Raw genomic sequence first — 25196 nt, 5'->3', positions numbered from 1 at the left:
TTTTTAACACCTCCACCCAACTCTAAACATGATGCACATTCAAATCTGATGCAATAATTACCGGCAAAGTGTTAATTTTTCCCAAGAATACATACCTCAGATGAGGTGGTAGAGACTTCAGTTCTACTTTTAGAGCCTCCTCTATAGATCGTTTCGCAGGTGGAGACTCGTGATACTTCATATCTAGCTCTAACATCTTTGGTTTAAACCGTAAATCACCTCGATCAAGGGGCCCGACCAATGACCCATACGTTTAAATGCAATCACTATCAAAAATTCATAACCACTGCAGCTAGTGCTTCCACACCCAGATGCTCTTCTATTTGTACCTCAGATGAATTTTCAACCCTGTAAGTTATGGAAAAAACCGATTGGAGCTCACCACTCTGCTTCCTTGACCTACAAATGTTGAAAGTCACTTCTTCACTGTTTAACCAAAATTTCATTTTCCCTTTCTCCATAAAAACCAAGGATCTACCTGTACCAAGGAATGGAATCCTAAGAATAATACGCACCTTAAAATTCACCTCACAACCCAAAATCATAAAATCGGCGGGAAATATGAATGAATCCAACTTTACTAACACATCATGGAGTATACAAATAAGCCTCTTCACCGTTTGATCAGCCATAAGTAGCAACATTGCAGTGGGCTTTGGGTCACCTAAAACCAACTTCTTGTAACTATAGAGAGACATGAGATTTATGCTTGCCCCAAGATCATATAATCCTTTCACAAAGTGTAATAACCCGATTGTAGATGGAATAGTGAAGGCACCCGAATCTTCTTTCTTTTGCACTAGAGACCTTGTAGTAATAGCACTACAATGCTGTATTATTTCATTATCCTTAAAACTGACTAATCTTTTCTTAGTAAACATATATTTCATGAACTTGGCATAACCGGGCATTTGTTCAAGAGCTTCTATCAAAGTTACATTGATTGAAAGTTTTTTGGGCATAGTGATAAAACACCGATATTTACCGTCCTCGGACTTTTTCACTAACCTCTGTGGGAATGGAGGTGGTGGTCTAGGCACGGGGTTCACCTTTTGGAGTACCTCAACTTATTTCCCCATTTTGTCTGCTAACTCACCACTAACCTCCACTACCTCATCACCACCTCATATCACATTTTCTACACCAGACAGCATAAGTGGGTCATTATTTTTCTTACCACCTCAAGTTGTGACTGCCATATAATGTCCGTTAATTTTTTGGATTTTGGACAGTATTGCTAGGAAGAGTGCTCGGTTAGAGTGGGTGCACAGTCGAAGACAATTGGGGTATTTGCAACTCAAGATGATTTATTGAGATTGCATGTGCATCAACTTTTTGCCCAATACTCGCTAAGTCACTCCTCAACTCTTTAGTATTGTCACCACTAGCATCAAACCTCCTTATCATGTTCTGCAACATATCCTCAACTCGTGCCATACTGCCTCCACCATTCCTAGGTGCAACATTACGATATTGAGGTGGAACATATGGCCCACTCTTATCATTTCTATTACCATAGTTATCCGAGCTGAAGTTGTTGTCGTGGTTGTAATTTCTATCTTGGACATAATGACCCTCTTAGTTGTAATTACTATTGTACCGACCTTGATTTCCTTGACCATGGCGCCAATTCTCCTGATTGGATCCTTGAATGTTTAGTTTGGAACCCCCCGTCTGCTCATTTACAACATAATTGTCCTCCTCATAGTAATACTCATCAGTCGATAGTGGTGGTTTAGTCAAGTAGTTTACCGCTTTTACCTTTTCTGCACCCCAGTGACGTGTTTCAACACCAACCTAGGTTCAGTTCTCATTTGATCCATTTCATCACGAATCTCATTGTGGCTGGGCTGTTTGCGGATTACACTGCAAAAGTGTTTATCCCAGTATCAGACTTCCTAGTGCTCTAAGCTTTATTATTGTGGGTGATTTTCTCTAACTTCAGAATGATCTCTACATAAGGACACTCCCCATAAGAACCACCCGCTATCATATCCAGTTATCCTTTAACATTATCATCTTCTCCCCGATAAAAGTACTCTTTCAATGACTCATCATCGATGCGGTGATTGGGGATACTTCTCAAGAACGAGGTGAACCTATCCCAAGCACTATTGATGGATTCTCCTGGTAGTGCCTCAAAGGGCTTCATCCTATCTTTGTGGTTTAGATTCTTACACACTTGGTAGTAACGTGCTAAGAACACCTCTCAACTGCTCCTAACTATAGATTGAGTTGTAGGGGATCTTGGTAAACCATATAGCAGCCTCTCCCGTCAGTGAGAGAGGGAAAACTCTTAACCTAATGACATCAATGTTCAAATTATGCCTCCCCACAAAACTATTACACACCGACCTCACTTTTGCGATGTGAGCATGTGGTCCTCAGAAGATAGTCCCGAAGATAAACCTCTAGCAGTGAGCATTTGCATTAGATTACTGATTACCATAAAAGTATGACCCTGTGGTACAGGAGGTGAGACAAGTGGACAGTCAGAGTCAGTAATATTTACTTTTTCCCTATAGTAGTCATGAGGGAATGGAGCGGGAGGTTACCTCCTTATTTTACCTTCCCTACGATTTTCAGCTAATAATTGATCATGAGCTTCAACCGATAGTGGAATATCCAGTAAAACTTATTCTCAAGATTATCCAAATTTTGGTTCATTCTGCGCAGTGTACAGTTCAGTTCGGGATCGAGTGAGAGTATGGGTTTTTTGCTACTCCGTGTACTTGGCATACACTAAACTTAGATCTGCATAAGATAAAAACATAGAGAAAAAGTAAAATTAGGAAATTGTTGACTAAACTTCAGTAATGTGCTTAAAGTTAATCTAAAAGCAACTTTCTCCGGCAGCGGCTCCAAAATTTTTGATACGCTCAAATTTGATTCTCGAAAAGAAGTATAAGAGGTCGTGTCAAGCAAAGAACCCAGTTATTAGGTTGGGGTCGATCCCAAAAGGAAAATGATTTAGACTTAACTTTAACCTACAATTACTTCTATTTAATCTAGTCCTTTCCAAAAACAGGTAATAAAAATGGGATTTTAAATAACAAAAGAGATTAAATATTTCTAAATAAACAAGTATTAAGTAAGATATTTGATATTTATCAAGTAATGAGGGTAACTAGATCATAAGTGTTCCCCCACAGGTTCATAACGCGGTAATTCTTGCTATAACAATCCTTTCCTAGCATCTTACATGCAAAGTGGTAAGTTATGTATCCCTAATTCCTTGGTTCGGCAAATAGGGAATTTCACTTTGCACCCTGGTCAGGCTATGTGTGTATTCTTTACTAAACCTTACCTTTACCTCATATAAGCATCATAATTGATGTATGACTTAGTTGTTACATCGCACCAATTGTCACTTGCCTATTAGATAGTTTATACTAAATATACATTGATAAATCTTTTCTTATTATCTACCTCCTTGGTCCAACAAGTAACAATAAGGCGAGTTCTAACGGGTGCACTCGTTAAAAATACTTCTAAATGAAATAATTATCAATACATGTAAGACACTATTCTGGAATTGTTATTTTAGCTAGTTTTTACGTTGTTATTTACCCATGGTTCCCACAACCCTAGTTATGGATTTAGTTACCCATGTTAACAATCACACAATGCATATTTATTAGATAAGAATTAACGTACTTACTTTGATGATATTGAAGAAGATCCAAAAAATTACTTGAATAAATTAAAGTCTTGCAACAAACGATTCCGGAAAGTAGAATATTTCCCAAATCTCAAGTTCAACAACTAGGAAAATAAAACATAAAAACACCAAAGAGTCTAACCACAAAACGAGGTTTTTACAAGTATTTATAATAAATAATTCCTAATATAAAAAGGATGATGGTCCGTCGATGGCTTGCGTTTCTTCACATTCACAATCTTTTAAAGATGCGTATGGGGATACTTTCTTTTAGCAATGACGGATGTGTAGGACGTTCCATCGTGGAGATAACGGTCCGTCGATAGCTTGTGTAGCCCCACAATTTGTTAGAATTCCTCAATCTTCCTTCAACATCATTTTCTTCAGATGACGGTGCCACCTATGGACCGTCGAGGGGTCGACGGACCGTCGATGTCTTCGTAGGTTATCACTTCTGCAATTTTAGCACAGTTCTTCCGCGTTTTCATTATGAAAAGTTAACCTGCAAACAAAAAAGAAAAATACAATAAAACTACTACAAAAAAGACTTAGACACACACTAAAAAAATACATTAAAACTACTACAAAAAGGCCATAGACACACACTAAACTTAAGGAAAAAGCTTTGAAAGTACCGTGAAAGTACGGTACATCATTACACCATATGTGATATTCTCATAAGACGTACTCCATAAGGGACAAAAAGATTTTGTGAACATCATTTTCTAGTTCCTTCATTTCTTCCACAATATGTGAGGCACTACCCATCGATAGTCTACTTAGAGTATCTGCTACTACGTTGGCCTTACATGGATGGTTATGCACACTTATATCATAGTATTTAGGGAACATAAGCTACCTTATCTAGTGAAGGTTCAACTCATTTTGGGTGAATATATATTGAATGCTCGTATAGTCTCCAAACAAATTTTCATGAACACCATACAAGTAATATGTCTAAATCTTAAGTGCAAACACATGTTCTACAAGCTCGAGGACATGAATTGGATATTTCTTATATTGTAGCTTAATATGTTGAGAAACATATGTTATAAACATACCTGGTTAAATTAATACAAAACCTAGGCCGACTCTGGATGCATCACAATGTAGCACATAACCATGTAAACCCTTTTGTATAGTCAACACAAGGTTGAAGTTAAGCTAGTTTTATATTTTACAAAGTTTTTTTCATGATCATATGACCACTAAAACTTAACCTTTATTTAAGTAACCATAGTCAATGGAGAGGCTAAGGTTAAAATCCTTTCACAAGCCTTTTGTAAGAGACAACCAACCCAAAGAAACTTCTTATATCTGCAGGAGAGGTAGCTAATGATCACTGTTCCAATGATTCTACTTTCTGAGAATCCACTCGGATCCTTTCATTGGGAACAATATGCCTAAATAAAGAGGAAGATTACAAGCAAAACTCATGTTTTTCAATCATTGTGAATAACTGGCGATCTTTGAGAGTATGGGGATAAACTATCAAATGATTCGCTTGTTCTTCCTCATTCCTAGAGTAAATAAGGATGTCATCAATAAAGAAGATAAAAGACAAGTTGAAATACTGCTTGAATACTTTGTATGACAAGTACATCAAAGTTGCAGGAGCATTAGATAGTAAAAATAAAATAACTACAAATTCATTATGATTGTACAAAGTTTTAAGGGCTTTCTTTGGAATGTCACTATTTCTGACTCTGAGCTGTTGATAAACAAATTTGAGGTCTATCATTGAGAAATGACGAGCACCCTTAATTCGGTCAAACAAGTCATTAAACTTGGGGATGGGATACTTATTTAAGATTTTGAACTTCTGTCCATACTCTTGGACTATTTTAGAGCGCTGCCTCAATTTCATAAACTCCTAAGATACTACCTCCCTTAACTCTATTGAGAAGAACACATCCAAAAAGGTCTCACTAAAGTATTTCTAAGTGATAGGAGTTGGATCTGTACCCCTATTTTCTTTTCACTGTGTATACCATATATTAGCTACATACTTAAGGTGGTACGATGCTAAATAAACTAGATCAATCCCACTTAGCTACATTACTCCAAAGATCTTAAAATTATCAATCAAGCTTTTGAGATCCTCACCAATCAGCAATCCTAGGAACTCCGGTGGATTCACCCAAACAAAATCCAAAACTCTAGTTGCAGGTGACCTAACATTAGCATTTTTTGCAACTGGAACTTGTTGATTGTTTAGGTTGGTCACACTATGATCCAACAACTGCATAACATTCCTAATTTCAACATTTGAAACTTCTTTATCGGGACATGATTAGATTTGCTTCAATTCCTGTCATTCGCATTCCTAGTGTAAGCTCTACGAGGAGGCATGATATAAAACACACAATAAATAATTAGAACGAGAAGTTGGATCATACCTCACACATTAAGAATTATAAAGAAATGAATTTTTTCTTCTTAAAACACCTTGTGGTCTCCCTCTCACTAGATGAGGTGTACTTTACACATATCAAATATACTCTACTTAGTATGACTTTTCATATATCCTAGGACTCTAAAACCTAATACTCTGATATGAAGATAGTCACGCCTATAAGCTACCCCCTGAATTCGTACATGGGATTTAGGATCACAATGACCCCAAGCTAACCCTGCTGGCCTATGATAAACCTAATTTTATATACTGAAGTACATAAACATTGTTCAAAAGCTAAATAATCATGTAAACTCAAATTATAGGGAATACACTAAGAGTTTAAATACAATTGAGATGTCAAACACTAAGACCCAATCCAAATCTAACTATATTTTGAATAAAGCCTCTACTGACTTGAAATGTTGGGAAATGTCGCGCTAAATCTAGCAAACTAAAACTAAAGCGAAAAGCAAGAAAAGTAATCATGTCACTACTCCTCGAATAAGGAGGATTCACCACTCATTTTGCTTAACACAAGATTGGAAACTGATTTATGTGTTATCTAACTGCTGAGGACATGAACCTAAATCATGAGAAAAAGTAGTGTAGAGTATGCGCCAGTACTTGAAAGACAACGAGCATGCAAGATAGATTAAAGTTGAACTATAACATAACTGAACAAGTAATAAAGGAAAAATATGAGCTAAACATAATTAGGATACTAAAAATACTGTACATGACTAAACTGAATGCAATGACCAAGTTATAACATACAGAGGCTGAAAACTCTATTGATTACATGATCAACGATAAAGGATCTAACTGAATAGTGAGAGCTCTAATAACCGACATAAAACCACATAACATAAACGTAGAGTTCGTTGTATAAATCACTTTGAGAGGAAAAAACATACCCCGTCAGAGGTATAGAGGCATGATGGCGTGGTCACTAATATAATGCCCACAGTTTATAACCTAGTGGCAAATAGTTTTAGGACATGGGGTTAACTTATCCTAGTCCACTCCATTTTAAACTAATTCCAATTGATTAATTAGTTAAAAAATTATGAATGATGTTCTGTGATACTAGATAACTCAACGTACTGACTTTCAAACTGAGAGTACAATATTTATTAATATACTGATAATAATTCATTTGGAAACTGAGGCAAGTCAATATATATACCTGAATTTACTGACCTATCATGTGTATTCTTGAATTAAAATAAATGGATAACAAGGGTTCTGAGTTTATGCATGAATATAGGCAAAAAAAAATTCTACAACGTGATAATAAGATTTAAGTCATTCTAACAACTTAGGAATATATAAGTGACGATCTCCCCTGGGAGACAACAATTACCTTCTAACTTAAATTGCATACGATTAATTTAATTTATTCCCTTAACCTCTGCAAGAAATGAAGATTCTCATCTATTTTGGATTATCACACCACCAACTAATGTGTCTATGAGAGTAACTCCTAAGCAAAAACTCTGATGCACATCTTTTTCTAATTCCTTCCCTTTTTCGTCAACATGTTCTACATCACCCTCTAGATCATTTTTGTGGCCTTAAGGTATGATATAATTCCACCTATAGGATATGAGATACTACCGTTCCATTCAAAGACTGCCTCATTTGAAATTGAAACAGAATGATCCTAGTAAAAAAATCACTGACGCATATCAAGAATGTAACTAATCCATGCATAAGAATTATATAAAAATCTACTATTTGTAAGTCTACAGGATCTCCTAAGGTGACTTTTTAAAAGATCGTGACAGGGAAATTTTTATATCATTCCCAACAATTATCTGAAAGTCTAGAAACCCTGAATCTAAACATTACATAGAGAATTAATAATTTGACTGAATGACACGAATCTAAAGAGTAAAAAGAACCCACTAGTGAAATAACACTAGTTGCTGACAAAATATACAGAAAAATCCTTCAATTTTTGAGTGGAGACATTGAAAAATAGTTCTTCTTCTTTTTGGGAGGTTTGGTTGTACTTATACTCTTCTTTTTTCTCTAAGTTTTTATGATTTTAGGTGAATGATGGTTCTCGGTAAATCTAACTATTTTATTTGGCTTAAAATAAGTAAAATGACATAGTTTAGGTATAAAACAACAATTTAATGGCCCAACGCATGGGAAAAAGACCTAAACAACCCTAAAATAGAATCTATCAAAGGCCACCCATAGAGGGACCTACCCGTCGTAGGTTGATCTATCAGCTGTCGGTGGGGTCGTTTGTCAAGTGTGCCCAACAGAGCTTCACTAAAATAAGCATAACTTGTACTCGAAGATGAGATTTTTATAAACAAGGTGGCGCTGGAAAAATGATTGAATTATCTATGATTTTTTTGTGCTTGTTCTACTGAATTCAACTTTTGCTAAGGATTAAGAAAATTTGAAGTTGACCTAAACAAGTTTTCGCTCTAACTGTCTGTTAACCCTCACCTAAGGTCCTTAGACCCAATCACGTTCTGTACTAGTCTACCCTGGGTGGAATAAAATACCATAAATATGTGTTCGTCAACGGAGGACTCCAGCTACGAACCGCGTGTTTGACCTGAGACCGTAAATGGCTTCTTTGTTTCTTTTACTAGGTCAGGAAGGCTGCAACTTTTTCAATTTTCTCAAATCTGAGGTGTTATATTACCATTATGAATAAGTTAAAATACAAAAACTAAATATTTTACCTTCATAATCTTACAAAAATTCCAATTAAAAATAAGCTTACAATTTTATTCTTTATTAATGAAAAATAGTACCTATTAATGAAAAATAGTACCTATTAACGAAAAATAGTACCTATCCACATGTTAAGTAATAAATTATACTTTTGAATTTAACACTTCTTATTTCGGATAATAACTTTCTTAACTACATTCATGCTATAATTATTGTATGCTCCTTTGAGATTCTAGTGCTATTGAACACATACACTATCAATATCATAATTTTTATAGTAATATTTTTAATTTTATAAGCCATTTACTTGGGTTCAAATGATACACAATATATTAGTGAATTGGGATACCTTTTTTTGCTAAAGTTATGCTAAGTTAACTTTGAATTATTGTTTAACCTTATGGAATTATAGGTTGATGTTCTAATTATCCTAAAAGAAATATGTTATAAGTACTTGTGATATGTATCTTCCAAATAAAATCCCTATATTTTGCAACAAATCAGAAAAGTAATAAAACAAAAGTTTATGAGAGAAACCTTTATCCAAGAAATTTAAAACTTATCCATCTACAGTAAAATCTCACTTCCCACTTTTTTTTTAATATCTTAAAACATTCAACAGAACTTGTTCATTAGATATTTCATAACCAAAAGCTTTTCGATGAAGGGATTCAGTCAATTTTTTTAATACCCTAATGGATTTAATGAAGGTATAGTAATTTATTTCTTAAACTAATTTTTAAAAAAATTAAAATTCAACGAGACCCAACACACCTAATCAATTATATACTAAAGTAGCTAGTCTTAATAAGTAGAAATTGCAAAGAGCAAATAAGCTTCATAATATAGAACCCAAACATCAGCACAAACACAAACATAATAAAGTTATAACTAGAGGAAAGAAAGGAGTTGTTTTCATACTTCTATGCTACTCTGCCATGTCCATATTGCATGAGCTTTTGAGAAGCGGGAGACACAAATCGGAAGAGAGGATTTCGAATTTCAAATCGAGCAATGATGTTGAGTCTTGATATGAGACTTCTTGCACGATAGAAGTCTTTTATAAAAACTCCAAAAACCTACGAAAGTATTGATGTAAATAAAGAGAGAGTAAAGAAATTAGTAAGACGGTTAAACTTTAATGATAGTGAATAAAGAAAATATTTAGGTAAGTAATCTCATAAAATGAATATGCTATTCAAAACACAAAAATGTGTAAATGCCTACAAAGATATTCCTCCTACAATTGGAAAAAATAAACTAAACTCAAAATAACAAAGCCATCAATCATGCTAGAAATAAATTCTATTTTTCCCCCTATTCTTTAGGGAGTAATTTAAATCGTGGGTGTTATCTAGTTTAGGAGAAAATCTTGTGAGATAGTTCCTTTATTTTAGCTTAACTTTGTTATGTTCTTGCTTATAAAACAAAGACTGTATAGCAGCAATTACTGACATAAAAATTCCTTTGCGTTTTCAGCCTCTTTCTCTTCTCTGTCAACTTCTACTTCCAAAGTTTTTTGTTTTTTTTCTATCAGTTGTATCAGAGCGAGAAATATATTGACGTGAAAAAAATAATAAAAAATAAACAAAATTGCAGCAAGTAAAACTCTCTTCTGCTTTCTGTGTAACTCATGGCATCAGAAAATAATTTTGTGCAAGCAGTTATTCCACGCTTTTATGGTCATTATGAACATTGAAGTATGCTGATGGAAAATTTTTTACGATAGAAGGAATATTGGCCAATTGTCGAGGATGGCATCGGCACTCCGACCGAAGGAGAAACTTTATCGAATGCTCAAAAGGCAGAGTTGGAAGCAAGAAACTGAAAGATTTGAAAGTGAACAGTTATTTTTTTTAGGCTATGAAACGTTCAATCGTAGAATCTATTCTTTGCAAAGAAACTTCTAAGCAGATTTGGGATTTTATGAAGAAAAAATATCAAGGCTCTGCTAGAGTGAAGCGTGCACAACTTCAAGCCTTGAAAAGGGATTTTGACACTTTGCATATTAAGAAAGGAGAGTCCGTAACGAGTTACTACACGAGAAGAATGGAAATCAGCAACGAAATGCGATTCCATGGTGAGGAGATGAAAGACGTCAAAATTGTTGAGAAGATATTGCGCTCTTTGACACCGAAGTAGGATTATGTCATTTGATCCATTGAGGAGTCAATAGATATCGATGCTTTGTCTCTTGACTAATTGCAAAGCTCCATGTTGGTCCATGAGAGGATCACAAATCGCAGCTCAACTTCCGAAGAGCAAGCTTTGAAGGCCTATACTTATATTTCTTCCAATCCTAGAGGAAAGGTAAGAGGTAGAGCAAGAGGAATAGGAAGAGGGAGAGGAGATCAAGGAAATAGAGATGGAGTCAATGAAGATGGCAACAGGAACTGAAGAAGTAATGATGACCATAAAAAAAGCAGAGGACGGGATTATGATAAATCCGATGTAGAATGGTATCATTGTCAAAAATTTGGCCATTATCATTATGAATGTTATACTAGGGTTCCTAATAAAAAAGAAGAAATTTTGAATTTTGCAGAGAATAAGGAAGGATAAACGTTGTTAATGGCAGTTCATGTGTAAAGCGAGATTGAGGAGAAAGTTGTTTGGTACGTGGATACCGGCTGCAGTAACGACATGACTGGATGTAAGTCTTTTTTATTATTTGAATGAAAGATTTCAATCGACAGTTTGTGTTGGTGATCTCTCAACCGTGAATGTGATGGGAAATGATAATATCAATTTTAGAACAAAGAATGAGTGTGTGGAAATCATATCTAATGTATTCTATGTTCCTTCTTTGACAAGCAATTTGTTGAGTGCTGGTCAACTTTTAGAAAAAGGATATGTGATCACTTTACAAAATGATTCATGTGAAATTTCTTATCCTACTAAAGGTGTTATTGTGATTGTGAAGATGAGTCAAAACAGGGTTTTCCCTTTGAAGATTGAAAATGTTCAATTATGCTTTATGGAGAAAGTGAAAAACGCTTCATGGTTGTGGCATTTACTATATGGACTCTTGAAATTTAGTCGCTTAAAGATCATTCAAAGGAAGATTATGGTGACTGGGCTTCCCCAAATCATTGTTCCATCCCAAGTTTGTGAAGAATGTGTTGTTGGCAAACAACATCGTTCTCAGATTCCCAAAAGTAAGTCATGGAGAGCCAAGGAGGTGTTGGGGCTAGTACACTCTTATATTTGTGGAACACTAAATCCGATTTCTAATGGAGGTAAAAAGTATTTTATTACCTTTATTGATGATTATTCCAGGAAGACATAGATGTATATTATGTAGGAAAAATTAGAGGCTTTTAATGTATTTAAAGGCTTAAAAGCACGTGTGGAGAATGCTGGAAGGACCAATAAGAACCTTAGGACAAATCGTGGAGGACAATATTTCTCTAAGGCATTTGTTGAATTTTGTGAGACTTGTGGCATTCGAAAGGATCGCACAACAGCATATACACCACAACAAAACAGTGTGGAGGAGAGGAAAATAGAACAATTCTCAACATGGTTCGTATCTTGCTAGCTCGAGGAAGAGTTCCACAGGAATTTTTGCCAAAAGAAGTGAATTGGAGCACCCACATCTTTAACAGAAGTCCAACATTCACTCTTCGAGTTGTATCACCTTAGGAAACATGGAGAGGAAGTAAACCGACATTAGACCACTTAAAAATATTTGGTGCATTGCTTATGTGCATGTCCCACAAGCAAAAAGGAAAAGGCTTGATGATAGAGGTGAGAAATGTGTTTTTATTTGTGTTAGCAAGGCATTCAAGGCGTACAAGTTGTTCAATCCAGTGACAAAGAAGGTTGACCAGCAGAGATGTTGTTTTTGATGAAGCGAGCTCTTGGGACTGAATATGCAGCAGTCGACTTTAATCTTAATCGATAATGAAGTCGAAAAAGAAATTGCAATATCCGAAATTTCTAAAGTTTCTATTCCAGCAACTGCTGAAATTTTACCCTCATCTTTATAAGAAAATGATGCAGTGGACCGGTCTCTTCATCTAGCTCGTAGAAGGCCGGCGTGGATGATGGATTATAAGTTAACATGAATTTATATTAATGAAGATGTTTTCCACTTTGCATTGTTTTGAGATTGTGATCAAACATCTTTTGAGAATGCTTTCAAAGAGGTTGTATGGAGGAAAGCCATGGATGATGATATTGATGATATTGAAAGAAATGGCACTTGGGAGTTAACAGATCATCGAAAGGGACACAAAACTATTGGTGTCAAATGGGTCTATAAGACAAAACTGAAAGAAAATGGTGAAATTAACAAGCATAAGGCGCAATTGGTGGCTAAGGGATACAAACAGAAGTTTGGTGTGGACTATACTTGAAGTTTTTTCTCTAGTTTTAAGGCATGACCCCATCTCTGTGAGCCTTCTATAGTCGCATTGAGTCTTATTTTTTAAAAGTTTTTTTCTTGAAAAGTCCATATGAACACTCTCTTTTTTTAAAAATGGAGAATCTGGGAAAATGCTCATTGTGGTGGCTACGTTGATGATATTATATTCACTGGAAATGATAGTGACATGTTTTCAGAATTCAAGAGGTCCATGATGAATGAATTAGAGATGTCTGATCTTGGTTAGATGCATTTTTTCTTGGTTTGGAAGTAGTAATCTACTGAGGGGATATTTGTTTCCCAAAAGAAATATGTGCAGAAATTTTAGATCGATTTATTATGAAGAATTGCAATCCCTCTAATACTCCAGTTGTGTTTTGTCTAAAGCTAAACAAAGATGAAAGACGGAACACGGTAGACAATACACTTTACAGGAAAACTGTGGGCAGTTTGATGTATCTAACCGCCACTAGGCCCGACCTCATGTATGCTATAAATCTCATAAACAGATATATGGAATGCTCGACTTAAATTCACCTTCTACCTGCCAAAAGTATCCTTCGCTACTTACAAGGAACAAAGGATTTTGGTTTGTTTTAAAAAATGGTGAGAAATCTGGTTTGCTTTGTTTTGGTGATAGTGTTTATGCAGGAGATCAAGACGATAGGAAGAGGACTTTAGGTTATGTTTTTATGATAGGCTCAAGGGCTGTTTCATGGTCTTCCAAGAAGAAAAATTTTTTACTTTATCGACTACTGAAACGGAATTTGTTTCTGCTACAACTTGTGGTTGTCAAGCTGTTTAGTTGAAAAGAATCCTTGAAGAACTACAGTTCAAACAAGAAAGAGCCATTGTAATTTTCTGTGACAACAATTATGCCATCAAGCTATCAAAAAATCCTACGTTACATGGAAGAAGCAACCACATTGATGTGAAATTTTATTTTTTACAAGATCTCAATGATTGAGTTTAAATATTGTCGAAGTGAAGATCAACTGGAGGATATTTTTATGAAACCTCTGAAGTTGCTTTTTTCCAAAATATGAGAAGGTCATTAGGACTTTGCACCATGGATGAACTCAAGATATTGAAGATAACCTTAAGATTAAAAGCTTTTAGTTTAAGGGATGATGTTCGAAATAAATTATGTTTTGTTTTGTTCTATTCTTTGGGGAGTAATTTAAATCATGGGTGTTATCATGTTTAGGAGAAAATCTTGTGAGATAGTTCCTTGATTTTAGCTGAACTTTGTTATGTTTTTTCTTATAAAACAAAGACCGCATCGCAGTAATTAGTGACATAAAAATCAATAAAAATTCCTTTGCTTGTTCAGCCTCTTTCTCTTCTCTGTCAACTTCTACTTCCAGATTTTTTTTGTTTTTTTTTCTACAAAATCATGCCTTTTTTTAAAAAAAATAACACTCAAAAAATTATAATCATAGACCCTTCCACGTTTATAATGTTGTCATTAAACATTTTCAAAGGAAACGTATTCATACAACTCTACTAACTAATGGGTTAGAGAAAAATCTATGTAATTTTTCCACATAGAGATAAGATTGGAATCTACAGAGCATGATCATGGGTCTTCTTAAACTTATTTTTTTCGAAAAAACACAAACAACATTATTAACTAAGAAAGAACGATACTCCCCTCTTTTAGATGTATTTTTACATATGAATACATATGCTGAAAAATGTTATCAAATAAAGACATCGTATGGAAAATTAATTTGACAAACAAAATGATTTCAAGTGAAGATTTAATCATAAAACAAATCATTTCTCAAGTAAATGGCACACTAAAATGTGAGGGGAATATGTCTTCCGATCTATACAGAGCTCGAAGGAGAACCAATTATATTTCGTATTCACATATAAGTGTAGATAAGTAAATAAGTTAATTGTAAGTAGTTATTCTTTTAGGGTACAATTATCAGTTTATAATTGTGACAAAGAAAGGGAGTTTTGGCAGTTCAAATTCAAATATTTGTGTTGGTGATTCTTCATATAAGATATTTCAAAAGTAATAGATGGTTATAGGTAGTTTATCTTGATTATGAGAATGGTATAGTTCAAACTTCTTATGCTAGTGCATTTTGTATGTATTAAAATGGGGCCAAGTAAAGATATTTGTTTTAGACTGACTGACAAAAGCATATTTAGTAAATTATTAAATTTATTTATATTCTCAATCCTTATATAATTATTATGATGTTTATATATTAGTTATCATTTTTATTTAATAAAAGGTGAGATTTTGAGATGTGTTAAAATGCGTGGTGGATTGGATGATAGTAATATAAATTGATGAAATATTAAGTTAGTTAATAAAATCCATGTCTCGATATAGAAATTTATTGATATGTATTTTTGAGAAACTTATAAGTTTTCATAGTGTCAAACATTATAAGTTGATTTATGAATCAGACAAATGAAATAAGTTAAGTCGTACTCTAATGGAAATTAATTAGTATGTTTCACTAATTTTATTATTTATGTCATGTCGGATCCTACATCCTGAACGTGGCCTCCACTTGGAGTCCATTGCTTGTGCCCAAGCGAACCCTTGACCCACCTTTCTTAACTAAGCGGAAGACTTACTCATCTCACACAAAGAATTTGAAAGCATTCTCAGAAGGAAGCTTAAATAACTGTCTTGTTCAAAATGGTGGTTAAGTCTCAACAATGTAATATGCGAAGTATAAGATAAAGGAGACTTTAAAGTTGAACTACTACATTGTCTAAGAATCCTCTAAGCTTACTAAGATGGATGTTGGGAAAGACCCCACAACATACAAAATATAAACTAGTAAAACAAATTAAAAAGATATCCTGTTGAATGCAAGGAGAATCACCACTGACTCTATATCTCAATACTGATTAAAGAAGCTCCGTGTGCTGATCCTCGTTAACTGAGTTTACATGATAAAACGATGGAGGCCAACTAACATAAGTACATTAAATGTATGAGTATGAGAGTTCGAGTTCGAAATACAAGTATAAAGTTTGAAAAGGAATAACAACTAACTAACTTTGGCTCTTCTCATAAGATAACAAATCAATATATATATATATATATATATATATAACTCATAAAAATAATGTAAACTCTTAGTTCATCAAAGATAAAACAAAAACAAACTCAAATTTACTTATATATGAAAGTAATATAGTATATGTGGGAGTTGCTCACTATGATCATACGTGATGATACAATGTCTCGTCCACGCTGCCATAAGTTTCCTATATTTGCTTTCACATAGGACATGTACAACCTAGTTGATCCATTGTCGAAACATTCGTAGCCATCTAAAAAGCATGACACATTAATACCCATAATGGCTGCATGGTTTACATTGGATCTCTAGTTATCTTATTATCATTCCCACATCGGTGCTCAATACTACTCCCAAAATGAGGGCTCAACATATGGGATCTCAACTAGGAAGTCTTCATTAACAGACACAGAGTCTACTTCATTCATTCATACATACTTCATTTCATTTTGTTCATATGCTAGTGTGAACACTAGATATACCTAGGATGTAGTTTAAGACTTTCATCGGGTTTGTTGTGCAATGATGAAGAATAACCTAGTGTCATTACTTGAGTCTAGGTCACCTCTTGATTATTCTATCCTAAAATCTTTGGAATCGTTTATTTCATTATGTGCATCATTTGAGCTCGCCTCATTCATTCATTGGGAACTTTAAATTTAACCGACATAGATCATGTGAGAATCATCAAATGTAGTGTATCCCCCACAATGAAAAGAGGTGGAATCACCGGCCAAAGTGACCCATAACATGATAGCTTACATGGGATTTAACCCCGCTAGATCCCTACATCTGGAAATGTAGCCTTGAAGACTAGGAGATATAAGGAGACCCATACCCGTCATGTCGAATAATCTCATATCACGAGAGTTACATGAACCTCCGCCCTTTGTGAAAGAAGGCATCACCGCTCATAGCTAGTCTATCGGTGCTCAGTATAAAGCTCCATTTCATTCAAATTATACGTCATAGAAGCTGGCTTCTAGTATGAGAACATCATACCTCAATAGATGATATATCATCTCATCATTAGCATTAAGTGTTTTAATCTCAATACTTTCATTAGAGTGTTCGTATAGAATGATCTCTTTACTAACTTTACACTCTCATAGTAGAGTACGTTTTTGTAACATTTACTTAGGCTCATTTGAGATCGCTCCAATATTTTACATTAGCCTCATATAATGTTGTCACCACATTCATTAACATTATCATATTTGCTCTTCATAATTACTCACCCCTTTTTACTTGAATGTGCATTTCATCATATGCCAATACACTTGGCCATTTAGTGTGTTTCACACTCTTACTTAACCCTTCTAAGGTTTCATCATTTCATTGTTCATTTCATCATTTCATTGTTCATTTCGTCATATGCCAATGCACTTGTCCATTTAGTGTATCTTACACTCGTACTTAACCCTTCTAGGGTTTCATCATTTCATTACATAAATCTTAAGTTCACTTATTTTTAATCGTATGCTAGACTTATGGGTCTATACATTACAAACCATGACGCTTCATTCATAGTTCTTTAAGTGACTCATAGATTCCTAAAATTATTTAGTACAAGATTTATGTATCTTGTATTTATGCAAAGATTTCGATTTTGATCTCAGTAGGTGACATTATTCTTGAATATTTAATTAGGTATGATTTATGTATCAATACGGATATTTGGGGAAAGGGAACCCAAGTTCAAATCCCTTGCACACTTATATTTTTCATTAATTTTATTTTTAGTTCTCATGAAATTTGGACCCTAGATAGAACCCCAACATCAACATTTCTTTTCAGTTCTTTGTATCTAGAACTTCTCTCCATTGGCCGAAGGGTTCTGGGCACAACCCCCTTTTATTTCCTATCTATTTTCTTGGTCCATTTCGGCTTAACCAGGAGGTTGTGGGATCAAACCCTCACAGCCTCTCTTTATTTTTTTCTTTATTTCGCTTGGGACTTAGAGTTTGTGGGTTCGAACCCCCACAACCTCCTTATTATTTTTAATTTAATTTACAAGTTAACTACTTAAGCGTTGGCAGTGAGGTTGTGGGATCAATCCTCCATAACCTCAGTTTATTTTCATTTTAATTTCTCTCTTTGTCTCCTCCTTCTGCCAAGAAGTGGTGGGTTCGAATCCCGCTCCTACCATTATTTTTATCAGTTCAAAATTCCCCTCTTACTCTCTTGTTTGGCCAAGAGGTTGTGGGTTCTAGTCCCAAACCTCTCCCTTTTTTTCAAGCTTTTATGTAGTGAGGTCTTGGGTTCAATCCCCAATTACCTCAAATGTTTCAAATATATTTTTAAACCTATCAACCTCAACTATTCTGGCTGAAAATTCCATCACCAAGTGCTGGAAATTTTATTAAATTTTATAGCCTTTATTTAACAACATTCATACGTTCATTTTATATCACCCTTTAATTCGAATTAGCAAAAGCAATGTCTCCTTGCATTATATGGATTCCAAACATTCATGATTTGGATGTGAATGAGTCGAATGACTTATCCCTCGGTCTATTAGTTAACCATCTCTCCAGGGATTGTGAAATCATCAGGTGGGATAAAAGGAAAGAGTGTACCTGCGCCGCTCGATGATCGGATGCGCAACCTTCCAGCTTCAGGGGCTTGATCAGGATTCGAGGATCCTCCTTGGTTTGGTCCTTAGGTACTTTCACAATTCGTTAAACATATTCTCAGGTGTAGATTCATTGTTAGTTTGGCTTAGATTTTTCCACTCAAGATCAGCCACTTACACTTTATTTAACATCACAATTTACAAAACGTATGCACAATAATTCAAATCATCAAACAAGTTATTTTAAGACTTCAAATCAAGAACAATGACAAACATTTTACACATTGCACTACATCATTTTTGGTTTAAATCATTGAACATGATTACTATTTCCAAACATAAAATCATAATTAACATAATATTTCACACTTAAATACAAGCAACCATACAAACAACATGATTTCTAAACAATTTGAATTTAAATCAGAAGGAGACTAGGGACAAGGAGTTCCACAATAAAGGGGACAACCCTAGTATCATATGTTGAATTTTGTAGAAAGAAATTTTTCTTGGAGAAAGGATTTTAAGAGAAAAAACTCATACCTTGTTGTAGCTTTCCACACCTTTCAAGTGATGCCTAAAAGCTCCCCTAAACCTTCAAAACAAACCCATCGAGAAGATGATGAAAAGTTTTCGTTTCTCAAGTTAGTTTGCTTGCTTGTATATTTTTTTTAAGTTCTTTGAGTGTAGAGAAATTTTGATTGTTTTCTAATGTTTTTATCTTCTGTTCTTGCAGCCAAGAAAAATAGTTTGGACGAGAGAGAGAGGGAGATTTAGGCGAGAGAGAGAGAGAGAGTTCGTGTGAGATAGTGCCTCTTAAAACTATCATAGTTTGCAAGACTTAGTCAATTTTAAAAAAACTTAATTAATTAATAAATTAATAAATAATAAAATATTATTTACTTTTTAAATCGTCCATTAATTATTAATTTATTAAATTAACTCACCAATAACAAAAATTATACTAAATCATTGCTCCCACTTACTTTCAAACCCAGATGGAGCAAGACTTCATTTCAAGGGCTCAATTTCGGCCCTCTATCCCCAAATTGCCCCTCCACATTATTAATTAAATAATTAAATTACATATTTAGGGTAATTACGATACTACCCTTATCCAGGAAAAATTACATTTTACCCCTAGACCCTTCAAACCTAAGATTTCTTATTTTCAAGTCCATTAAAGACTTCTTTGAGTAAATCATCGTATTCGAGATCTCTACATTGTTGGACCCAGACATTCCAAGCTCAAATAACTTCCCAAGTTAGTTGGCTTGGCTGTAGAAAGGGTTTCGAGGTTGGGTTCTACATGCATCAATCCATGTGAACCTTGGTCGAATCGTAGGAATTCTTGACACCTTAAAAATTACTTATCTTATCCATTTTTAGGGTTGTTACAATCAATGAATACATCTACATGACCACCATACAAGTAGTGACGTCATATCTTCAAAGCAAACACCACTGCATCCAATTCTAAGTCATGAGTTGAATAATTCTCGTCATGAATTTTCAACTATCTTGAAGCATAAGCTATAACCTTGTCATCTTGCATCAAAACACAGCCCAAGCCAACTCTTGATGCATAACAGTACACCATAAAACCTTCATTACCCTCAGATAAGGTCAAAACTTGAGAGGTAGTCAATCTCTTTTTCAATTCCTTAAAGCTTTTCATATAAGTCTTAGACTATTGAAACTTGATTGTCTTCTTAGCTAGCTTCGTCAGAGGAGATCAGATTGATGAGAATCCTTCAAAAAATCTCCTATAATAGCTATTCAAGACCAAGAAACTCCTTATATCTGTTTGGAACGTGGGTCTAGACCAACCCTGAGCTGCTTCAATCTTCTGAGTGTCAACTCTAATCCTATCACCAGAAACTATGTGTCCCAACAATGTCATTGACTTAAGACAAAACTCACACTTGGAGAACATGACATAAAACCCCTTATCTTTCAAAGTCTGAAGAACAATCGTTAGGTGACTAGCACGATCTTTTTCGTTCATTGAATAAACTAGTATATCATCAATGGAGACGATGACAAATAAATCTAAATAAGGTATGAAGACTCTGTTCATAAGATCTATGAACGCTGCAGGTGCATTTGGAATATCGCATTCCCTTACATTCAACTGATGATAACCTGATCTGAGGTCAATCTTGGAAAAGCAAGAAGCACCGTGAAGTTTATCAAAGAGATCATCTATGCTTGAAAGATTATATATATTCTTGATGGTCACTTTATTCAACTGACGGTAGTCTAAACACATCCTAAGGTACCCATTCACTTCCTAACAAACAAGAATGGAACGCCCCAAGGTAAGACACATGGTCTACTGAATTCTTTGTCTAACAAATTTGTCAATTGTTCTTTAGCTCTTTTAACTCTTCTAGTGCCATTCTTTATGGCAGAAAAGGTATAGAACGAGTATCTTTGATGATATCTATGCCAAATTCTATCTTTATTTCGTTAGGGACTCCAAGTAGATCATCAGGAAAGACTTTTGGAAACTCACTGACTATAAGAACTGACCCAAGGTAAATTACCTTAACACTTAATCATTAACTTGGACAAAGTGATAGATACACCCCTAAAAACTAACTTCCTCGCTTTAAGGTAATGAAAAGAACCTTAGGCACTTCTGAATTACTAGTCTACTATATTATTGGCGCATTAGGAATCAAAAATTTTACAACTCGAGTTCTACAATCTATTGAAGCATAACAGGAATGGAGCCAATCCATTTCTAGAATGACATCAAAATCTACCATGTCTAACTCTATTAAATCAGCGATGGTACTATTGTGATCGATGGAAACATGACAATCCCAATAGACTACTTATGCTAGAGTAGATTCTCCAACAGGTATAGAAACACAAAAAGGTTCAAAGAGTTTTTAAGGAAGAATCTCAAACTGATTTGCAACAGAAAAGGTTACAAAATATAAACTTCATACTTGCTCTGACAAAGCATAAAAATAAAAAATAAAGACTTTGATCATACCCGTGAAAACATCTAGAGAGTTCCCTTGTTCTTTGAGATTATTGAGGGCATACAAACAATTTGTTCCTCCGCTAGTAACCAAATTAGCTCCTGTAGGTTCAACCCTGCCTGGTGGAGCAGCTGATGAAGACTGAGCTCTATTTCCTGGATTTCCACCACCTTTCTTATTTTTAGGGCACTCTCTCATGAAGTGATCCTCTTGAACACACTTGAAACAACCTGTATGGTTATTATGACAATCTTCTGGGAGGTTCCGATTACACTTAGTACATGTATGTCCCTACTTTCTCATTGTTCCACACTACCTTGATATTTAGTTGGTCTCGTCTTAAAGGGTTGCGAATTCAGGAAACTATACTAAAGTCGGTTTGTGGGCACAGGTTCACTAGAAGATGATGGAGCATGTCTCGTTGATTTTTTAAATTATGTTCGAGTTGAACAACATTTTTTTCGCACACACTCTTTCCCTGTCTTTTCATTCTTGTTTCTATATTCTTATTTGTACCTCAACTTCTCTTTTTCAACCTGTCGCACATAGATCATAATCCTAGATATGTCCATGTCACCAATCAACATCCCAACCCTTTCTTCTTTGCTTGAAGCACGACCCAACCGGAACAAACTCATCCAACTCCTTATATTCTTAATCATCTCCAGATCATAGAAATATAGTTGGGTGAAATTCAACGCGTTCTCGTGAACACTCATGGAGTCCCGCTTCAATGGTAGGAACTCATGTACTTTTGGTTCCTTATATTCTCCAGGAAAGAACCTCCCTAAGAAGGCTTCTTCTAAACAAGCCCAACATGGAGGTGGTGCGCCCTGAGCACTTCCCTTATGCCAATGGTCAAACCAGGTTCTAGCCACACTCTTTAGTTGATGTCTATCTAATTCGACCCTTTTAGTATTAACCACAGGCATCACTTCAAAAACATTTTTCAATTCTTCCATAAAGCTTTTCGGATCCTCAGTAGTGCTTCATCTGGTAAAGCTTGGTGGGTTCATTCTCAAAAATTCACGAACCCTCGAGGTGTCAGACCCTTCCTGTCGAGCTCATCTCTTTTTGCTGACTTGGTTAGTCAGCACTTGTCTTAGCATTCGCATAGCCTCGCGAAACTCAATATAGGTAACCTCACCTTGGGATTGCACATATGGTGAATTAGGAACCTCTTGCTAATCAACATTTCTTCGGGCTGGTCAACCTTTGACTGCTCTTCGTTAAGGCATGATGAAATTTGAAAAGACATGTATGCACAAATTCAAAAGGGACTTTAAGAGATAAAACTCTAATGAACGAAAAGAATGTGAAGAAGTGAGATCTTCCTAAATGTTACAGCTTCCTAATCATAGATGTAGCATGCTTATCACCGATGACTAAGAATCTACAAACACAACTTCATAGACTCCCTAGGACTCTTAAATTGTGGGCTCTGATACCATGTTAGTCACGGCCAAAGCATACACCCTTGACGTGCGTGGTAATCGAAGACTATAGATTTCCCTAAAGAGAACCCTTGACCTGGATTTCTTAACTCAACGGATGACTTTCTCATCTTAGACAAAGAATTTGAAATCATTCTCATAAGGTAGCTTAAAAAACTGTGTTGTCCAAAATGGAACTTAAGTCTCACCATTGTAACATGCAAAGTATAAGATAAAGAAGACTTCAAAATTGCACTATTACATTGTCTATGAAGCCTCTAGACTGACCAAGATGGATGTTGGGACAGACACCACAACATCTTAAAACTAAACTACTAAATCAAATAAAAAGGATGTCCTCTGGAATGCAAGGAGGCTTACCATTGACTGTGGATCAACGTAGTGCCGCGTGCTCATCCTCGCTACATGGGTCTACATCCTAAAATGATGCAGACCAACTTATAGTACATTGAATGTACGGGTACGGGATTTGAAGTGCTAAACATAACCATAAACCTTGAAATGGAGTGAAGATTAGGTTACCTTGGTTCTACTCAACTCATAAGATAACAACTCAATATATGTCAATAAGGACATATGCATTATATATATACTAATAATATTAGTGTAAACTCTTAGTTCATTAAATATGAAACAATAATAAACCTAACTTTACTTATACATGATAGTAATATAGTTTCTCTGGGTGTTACTCAAAATGACAACCATCACTATGAGCCTAAGTGATGATATAACGTCTCTTCCAGATTGTGAAAACGCTACTATACTTTGCCGTCACATAAGAAACCCTCAACCTAGTGGATCCACTAGCTAAACTTAAGTGATCATCTAAACAGTATGACACGTTAATACCCATTATGGCTATACGGTTTACATGGGAACTTGAGTTATCTAAACTGGCATTTCGATATCGATGCTCAATACTACTCTTAAACATACTTTAGCTGATACTTTTAATAAGTCTTCCTTCCTTTGGGTGGATATAATTTACTGAACCCTTTAGCTATAAAAATCTCCTTTCAGAAACAATGTTAGCATCTTTAGTTCAAAACTCTTTTGGAACTTCTTAGTTCCCTTTTTAAATTAAATGTGAAACATTTATCATGATTTAGGGAATACTTAGTACCCCTTACAGCGTTGAAGAAATGAATTGAACTCTTGCTCTTTATTTAACTTTAAATATAAACTATTATTTAATTTCCTTTATAGGTTTTGAGTATTTAACTCAACTCTTTCTATTTGCTCGTCTTAAGACTTTTTCAAAACTTTAAGAACTCACTTTGACTTGCTTCATAACATTTAAAAATGACTCTTAACTTCATTGACTTTGATCTTAGCTTCCCTTGAATTGGATTATGCATTCAAGGATCATGATCTCATGTTTATGGATGATTTCATGATTTTTAGATGTATGCTAGAGCATGGAATCAAGTAGAACTGAAAGGTACATAACATAGAAACTAGTACAAAAGATAAAGAAAGAATGGGGTCTGAAGGGGGCTTTGGAGCTTCAAGAGGCGCGGTGTGCCGAGGCCTGTCAGACAAAGCCTGCCCTAAGGGTCTATGGCTGGCGCGGCGCCCCAAGTGAAAATCTGACAGGACCTCCAAATTTTCTTCTCTTCTTTTCATCTCCAAACCTCGTAAATTCCATGGATCCTACCCCCAAACACTTACTATCTATAAATACCTCATTACCCAATAGATTAGACCCAAAAAAAGTCTAGAAACATGAAGCAAAGCTTCTGTAGATCAACTACAAATGATCCAACAAGAACTTCACAACTTTTTATCAAGAATTTAAATATTTTCATTCAAATAACTCTAAGTTGTTGTATTGAAACAAATTGTGGTGTGTGTGAACAAACGCAACACCGAATGTTCTCACATACCTTGATAGGGATCACCTCAATGAAATCCACGCAATGATCTTGGCGTTTCTTTGATAATTCTTGATCTCTCTTCTTTTCTCTTTTCTCCCAAGCCC

The 25196-nt window shown here is 35.1% G+C and overlaps 1 protein-coding gene across 1 annotated transcript; it reads right to left on the bottom strand.

The window, feature by feature from the left end:
- Positions 1 to 269: 269 nt before the first annotated feature.
- On the bottom strand, positions 270 to 962 carry LOC138347972 (uncharacterized). The gene has a single exon (XM_069296581.1). It carries the CDS (start codon positions 960 to 962, stop codon positions 270 to 272), a length of 693 nt encoding a protein of 230 aa, XP_069152682.1.
- Positions 963 to 25196: the final 24234 nt, after the last annotated feature.

This window comes from Solanum lycopersicum, chromosome 4 (assembly GCF_036512215.1).
Source record: "Solanum lycopersicum chromosome 4, SLM_r2.1".
NCBI classification, from domain to species: domain Eukaryota; kingdom Viridiplantae; phylum Streptophyta; class Magnoliopsida; order Solanales; family Solanaceae; genus Solanum; species Solanum lycopersicum.
The sequence above is the reverse complement of the archived record's forward strand: the minus strand, read 5'-3'. Positions and strand labels throughout refer to the sequence as shown.